This window comes from Alligator sinensis, unplaced genomic scaffold, assembly GCF_000455745.1.
Source record: "Alligator sinensis unplaced genomic scaffold, ASM45574v1 scaffold254_2, whole genome shotgun sequence".
Taxonomy (NCBI): Eukaryota; Metazoa; Chordata; order Crocodylia; family Alligatoridae; genus Alligator; species Alligator sinensis.
The window spans coordinates 1,335,945-1,343,371 of NW_005842396.1; the positions used below are offsets into that span (position 1 = coordinate 1,335,945).

Below are 7,427 nucleotides of genomic sequence, written 5' to 3' on the forward strand. Positions count from 1 at the left end.
ACGCCCCCCATACTGCCTGGCAAGTGGTGGCAGGACAGAGCCCCCACTCCCAGTGCTGATGCGGGCGTGGCAGCACTGGGAGCGGGGGCTATACACTACTACTGCCCAGACCAAGCTGTGCCTACATCACGCCCACCCCACCCCCACGCAGGCTGGGCAAATGGCAGCAGGGCAGAGACCTGTAACTCTCCCCACTGGGGCAGAGGCAGTCACAGCTAGAGGAGCCATGGGAGAAGCCCCCATGGATGCCCTGCCCAGCCACATCCCCTGCCTGGCCCAGCCTCCCAGCACTTTAAAGAAAAAAAAAAAGCCCTGCATTCACCTTCTCTGGCAACAGTGATTGGAGGCCTCTGGGCATTTGTGGCAGAGTGCCCCCCCATGCAGCATGGGGCAGTGGGGATCGCCATCCCCCACGTGAGCTGGAGCTCCCAGCTCTATTCCCCAGCTCTCTGATCATTCCTTCAGCTCTTCCCAGGGGCTGTGGCCGCTAGACCTGCTTGTGGGCTTTCAGCCAGGCTGCTGCTGCCGGCTGGGGAAATAGTCCAGAACCACTGTCATCACTAGCTGGTAGTGGCAGCCTGTTGTCATCCTGCATCATCCAGGCACCCATGCCCCCTGGGAAGAGTTGGGGGAAGCAATCAGAGAACTGGGGGAAAGATTGGGGAGTTGCAGAATCAAATCGGGAACTGGGGGAATGTTCAGGGATCTGATTATTCCCCCAGCCCCCCCTTCAATTCCCCAGCTGCCTGTTCGATTCCCCAGCCCCCAGTTCGATTCCCCAGCTCCCGGTTCAATTTGCCTGGGAGTTGGGGCAGCTCCACATCTCGGCCAGAGCCCGGAAGTGTTCAGCCCCGGCTCCCAGACAGCGTGCAGCATCCTGCTGAGCCGAGCGGCAGCTGTGCCATGGGGCAGCTGTAGCACAGGTCGGGGGGTGGTTGCCACTGCCTTGTGCTGCACAGGGTGGGGCTCTGCCACAAGCACCCAAAGGCCCCAATCACCACTCCTGCCACTGGTGAGTGCGGGGTTTTTTGTTTATTTTTTTTAAAGTGCCAGGAGGCTGGGGCCGGGCAGGGGATGGGTCCAGGCAGGGCAGCCATGGGGGCTTCTTCTGTGACTCCCCCCACCTGGGAGAGGCAGCCACAGCTGGAGGAGCAGCAGGAGAACCTGCAGCCACTCGGCTGTGTCTGCCTCTCCCTGCCTGATCCAAATCACCAAATTTCTCTGAGTCAGCACCAAATCTTCTGAAGTTGATTCAGCTGAATCAATTCAGGACAGTGATCCAAATCTCCAAATCGAATCACAGTCCTCCAAATTGGCAAAATCTAAATCCAAATCAAATACTTCCCTATTCACACAGGCCTGTTCTACAGTATTTCTCTTTCCCAGGGTCACTCTGTTAACCATTGGCACTGATATAACAACCTGAAAAGGCTGACCATTATCTATCATGTGCTACATTATCCTTCAGAGAACTTGCAGGTATCTTTTCCTAGTTCATGAAGGAATGAAAAATCTCCTTTTCTATTTCAATTGGACCATAAACCCTTTTAGTAGGCTACACAAACTGGGCCATTGTGTTACATGGTGAATTTCAGAGGATGTCTGTTGCGTATTTAAGTTAGTGTTTGAATTCAGTCACCCACACAGACATACCTATCCCCTCTATGACAGGAAAATTGTTTCTACCTTTTAAAGCTAACCTCTCCAACTAAGAGTGTACAGAGTCACCTTCAATCTTCGTCTTGGATTTGAAATGGCTAAATTTGTTTGGAGAGTGAAAGATGTGTTAATGGATAAAGCATCAGTCATTCACCTCTGAGAGTTGAACAGACTATTATGACTAAGCTTGCACTGCAGCTGAATTGACTATGAAAGGAGAGGGAGGTGTGTGTGTGTGGGAATAAAAAGAAAGGTTCCTGTGGAAAATTCATGCTGGTACTACCATTAGCATACTGGGAGCAAATCTGAGTCTTGCACATATGAATAACTCTCACTGACTTTTGTGGGAGCTTCTTGATTCCTGAATCTAGAAAAGCAGCCTCGGCTCACCTTACTCATGACCAGTCCTAGTGAATGAGAATACTAAACAGGACTGAAGTTACCAGGAGCTGGTAAACTACATACTTTCAGTATCCTTTATCTCTGAGGATAAAGATTTAGGGCGAGGTCCTATTCAAACTATTAGGCACTTAAGTCAACCTAGTTACCTAAGGGCCTTGCTACATGTTCAAATTAAAGCTGGATAGAAACCAGTTATGGAGTTGTTACATGTTTTCAGGTACTAATTTTATAACTAAAGTTGGCTCTTTTTATAGCTGGATAGTCATTTTTATCATGGGATAATTACTTTGCATGTGTAGCTGGTCTAAATTTATTGCACAATTGACCTTTAATCACATAATATGTGTAACATGTAGGAGGGGCCTAAATGTGATTGTTTTCTACCCCATTTGAGTCCCTGAAAAAACATTCGTGTGTCTACTTTTAAAGCATGTTGTCACTGTAGCCTTAAGACTAAGTCATAAAAAAGCAGGGAGGAGGAGGAGGAAGATCCACCCAGCTTTTGTATTAGCAGTTTTTCAGAGGCTCAAACAGGATGAAATAGTTACCTGATTCTTCTTTGGCATCTGATAGGTGGAATAGAAAGTAACCAGAAAGTAGATTTTGAAGAACATTAGCTGTAAACCATGCAAAGTTAAACTATCTGTCTTTTTCAGGTCAGCTAAATAAAGATGTCACATATAAACAACTTTATTCATTCCTAAGCTGTCTTCGAGTAAGTTGTCCCTTTTCAGTTGATCAGATAGCCTTTTTTCTTTCCTTCTTCCTTTCTTTCACTAAAACAGTATTTTCGTGATCACACAGATCAGTCCTTGCAATGGCTGGATGTCTTCAAATGAAACCCTCAGGAACTTCACATCAGAGGTATGTCTGAAGCATTTGAAATTATTTTTCGTCATCTCCTTTTAAAGGGATTGTTTTAGATGATTTCAGCAGTTTTCTCTGAAGCATATAAATCTGAAAGAGGAGGATGAATAGATTATAAGGGTACCATCATAAGGGCCCTATTCGGTTTTTACTAGAGAACTGATCTAGCATTACTCAGAGAAACTCTTCTTAAGTCAGTTCCAAATTGCACAAGCAAAAAATGCCTAAAAATTGGATTTGGCCTCAGGTATATGGAATGGTATGACTACAAAATAATGCCAGTGAAGGCTGGTTTTAAAAACCACCCTAAAAATGTCATTCTACACATGGTAAATGAACCATCTGAGCACCACATGATTTTAGCCATTTATTTTCTCCAAATATAAAAATATATTTTATTTCTCTCCCCTGAAGCTACATAATAGAACAAGTCATCCAAATATTGTACAAAATAGCAGCTGGGGGCATACAGTATTTGTGTTAATGTTTCTATTCAGTAGACAAAAAAAATGCCCCACATTTTTCAAAAATTTACTCACACCTAAGAGTCTTCTGTATATATAAATTCTTGAACAATTCATATATCTGCGGAAACTGTTCGACTTTCTAAGCTCTTATCTGAAAATAATTGTTTATGTTCTTATTTAAACTGTGCACATTAAGTATTAAGGAGATTCTGATCTCCATGATCACCAGTGGAAATCACACTGGGCACACAAATTAACTGGAGTCCATTAAAGTCAATGGAGTTACTCTGAGTTTATACAGCTGAGATGAGAATCTGTCACTGGATATGTAAGTACTAACATGCCCAGTACCAGAATGGACAAGGTTTAAGGAGAACTTTACCTCTGGAAAAAGTCTCATTTCAAGCTGTAAGAGGAATGAAGATGACTGGACTCCTATCCATCAAAGGAGCCTGCAAAATGAGGCATTTCGAATGATGAAAGTGGAAGAGAAATAGTACTAAAAGAACTTACTTTGATTTAAAAAATAATAAAACCCATACCTTACTAAACAACTCAAAATGATGATAACTGATTAGGCCCTTTTGTAATCCCTGGGTAAACTCTGCAACATATTCAGGGCAGCATCCTAAAAGTGTGATAGATAGTACAGAAAGGTAGTTAACTTTGATGGTCTGAAGTCAGCCACCCTGCACTGCCTACTGCATGTATCATTACAAATATCCTGTATAATGAAGGACCCAAATTTTGCCCAGTTTCATACTGTAGATAATTATGTCCATTAAATAGGAATCATTAGATTTTTTTAAATGGCTTTTCTCTTTCCAGTTACAAAAGCTGAACCCAAGTAAAGTGGCATCAGTGGCAATAGCAATCTTTTTATTTCCTTGACTTTTCAGAGAGCTTTACAACTTTCCAATGTCCTGAAAGAAATAGCAAGATCTGAGAAGTTTGCCAGCTTTGATATTTTCTATATGGATTTCCCACTGAAGAAAAGTAAGTTGTTTTCTTGTGGCTGAGAGTGCTGTTAAGGCAGCACATTAGCTTTTAAGAAAAAGAGCCTCATCTTGCTTAACAGCAGCACTTTTGACTGACTGGCATCTGTAGGTTTCCAAGTGATATATGCAATTTTGGGGGGGGTGTATAGAAACCTGAAAAATATGGAGTGCTGTGGACATCTCAAAGGGGACTGAGTGGTACCCCCCAGGGAAGATAGCATTTTCAGCTCCAAGCAGCTTGAAAATCTGAAGATGCCTAACAGTTCACTTACATTAAATAGTGCTTTTCACCCAAATCTCTCAAAAGGATTTACATACATAAATAAATGTAGGCCTTACAACACCTTTGTGAGGCACCATGGGTAAATAGAGGCTACTAACTATCAGCTCAGCATTCTTTCTATGAGGGGTACTCGAGTCTGAAACAGGCTTCTACCTGAGATATTCCAAGTCTTTTGACCCTGGGGGCATACTGCAGGATACATCAATTTAGACAGGCTGCTGCAGAAATGTGCTTTTAATTAAAATCAAATGTGTGGAAGTAAGAAGGAGTTTGTTTCTCTGTAGGTGTAATCAGATTTTGGTTTTATAATTTTTGGCATTTGCACCTTAGTTGCATAGTCCTTTTTATTTTTTCTAAATGTCTCAGAATAATTACAACTGGGTTTTTTCAAGATAAGCCTCAACACATTTCAATAACGACAAAGCTAAGATTTAATAATGAGGAAGTGATTTACCCAAACTTGGAAGCTGTTAGAGGCTTGGATGTCATTTCCTGCAACTTTCTAGGACAAGAGAGAATTTGAGGGGAGGGAAAGAGCAACCAGGAACATCTGTACAACCAGCTGCTTTTCCAGTGAACTTTAGGATATACATTCTTGTACTGGCTAAGGATAATGTAAGACTGGAAATAAAACTGGAGTTTCCTACCTTTCCAATCCTCTGGCCTACCCCATAGACAACACTGGCTTCCCCATTCCTGTCCCCCTTTTCCCCTCCCCTCCAACATTCAGTATTTCTTCCCTGTTATAATTTTATCTTAGAGAAAGTGTCTTTCTGAACAATCTTAATTTAATACTTTTTAAACATACATGATCATTTTTAACCAGAAAACCCTTGGCGTTTACTACCAATCCAGATGATTCTAAGAAAAAGCTACTGCTGTTGTATACTGTGGGACACAAGATTTTCTAGGTTGGAGTTTATGATCATCCCTGTATGCCTGAGACTGCACAGATGGTCACCATGAATTATAAAATATTACATTGCTTGACAGGCTTTATATTGCATTCTGGGATAAAGAGTTCATCAACAAGATTAATTTTTCTCAACCAACTTTCCGACCTAAATAATGCAGATGACACCCTCCAAAGTCAAAGTGTTCTAACAAGTTAATCTTTTGCATCTGATAGGCTGGGTTTTTATATAAATAAAAAATATATAAAGGAAAAAAAGCTCAATACCTTACTTACTTTAGTACCTAAGACCTGGAAATCTGACCCTGAGTATAGGTGCTAATCTCTTTTGAAAATGAGACTAAGAAGTAATTTTACAATTAAGAATTTAACCTGAAATTCTCCTTTTTGATATAGTAAGAGCTCTGCATGTGCTGTAAGCTCTCTGAGGTCACCAGCTGATTGGCATAGGCTTTGGTGGGACTCTGGTGTCCAGTGGGTGAACCACTCATCACTTCTTTTCCTCTGTTGCTGAATTCAGTGAGGTGGGGGAGCAGGAAGTGGGAAGAGGAAGAGAGAGGGAATGGCAGTAGTACACTCCTCTGTATAATTCCTCTATATGCCAGGGACTTAAAAGAAAGGTTGCACACAGTGTTGAACATTGTGATTCCCAAATCCCTCTGTAGATTTAGCCCTTAGTTATTTACCATGTAATAGCAGTCCTCAACTAACCATGTTTCGAGTTCCAACAAATGGCACTTACGACCTTTATAAATTTACACCGTTTCGAGGTTCCAATGCTGGTTTCAACATTATGACACTCAACACAGCTGCCTCCAGCTGGTAAGCCCCTTGTGGTAGGGGGAGGGGGGAGGGGAGGGGAGGGGGGTGGGGGGCAGATCAACTCCCCCACAGTGAGGGAGGGATTGGGGCTGGGGCTGGGACAAGCTGCCCTCCTGGGGTGGCAGGGTACAGGACTCGGGGAGGGGGGCTCCCACCGCTGCACGCTGCCCTCCGGATCTGCACGGGACAGGTGGGGGCGTGGATGAACCGGGCTGTGCTTGGGTTGGCAGCGGAAAGTGCTGGGAGCAGGGGCTGTGCCCACCTGCCACTTGTCCAGTCAGGGCGGGGCGGAGCCGCTGCGCTGCTTCTGGACAAGTGACACACAGCAGTGGAAGCCACCCCGGCCTCCCCGTGCCTCTCAGAAAAGCAGCGGCTTCCCCCCGTGCCCCCCAACCCTGCCGTGGCTGGGTGAGTGGTGGCAGGGCCTGGAGGGGTGCGTGCCTCCAGACTGGGGTGGGGCAGGTGGGACCAGGGCTGCACCAGGCTGCACTCTGAGCAGGCAGTGGGGGCTATGGGGGCTACAGTTAATTTTAGAGTGGATGGGGGAATTTTAGAGTGGCTGCAGCCCTTCCTGTAGCCCCCACTCCACCACCCACCCTGCCCCAATCCGGGGGCACATGCCCCCCCATGCCCTGTTGCCACTTACCCAGCTGGCAGGGCATGGGGAAGGCATGTGCCTCCAGGGGGGGTGGCCCAGAACAAAGCCACTGATCATCTGGGTGGTGTGGGGAGGCCACAGCAGCTCCCACTGCTGTGTGCCACTTGTCTGGAGGCAGTGCAGCAGCTCCTCCCTGCCTTAGCTGGGCAAACAGCAGGAGGGCATAGCCCCTACTCCCAGCACCTTCCACTGCCCACCTGGAGCGCAGCCCAGCACAGCCTTAGCCCCAGACCCACCCGCCCCACACAGATCCAGGGGCACATGCCCCCCCATGCTCTCCCGGACCAGAATGGGTGCAATGGCAAGAGCCGCTGGACAAGCCACTCCCAGACCAGCAGCACACAGCAGTGGGAGCTGG

The 7,427-nt window shown here is 45.6% G+C and overlaps 1 protein-coding gene across 1 annotated transcript in view; it reads left to right on the forward strand.

Annotated features, from left to right (window-relative positions):
- AOAH (acyloxyacyl hydrolase) overlaps positions 1-7,427 on the forward strand; it is a 165,568-nt gene that overhangs the window by 120,768 nt on the left and 37,373 nt on the right. Inside the window, exons 18-20 of the mRNA XM_006029757.2 lie at positions 2,718-2,776; positions 2,866-2,925; positions 4,295-4,391. Of these exons, the coding sequence (XP_006029819.2) occupies positions 2,718-2,776; positions 2,866-2,925; positions 4,295-4,391 (216 nt within the window). The remainder of the gene's footprint in view (positions 1-2,717; positions 2,777-2,865; positions 2,926-4,294; positions 4,392-7,427) is intronic.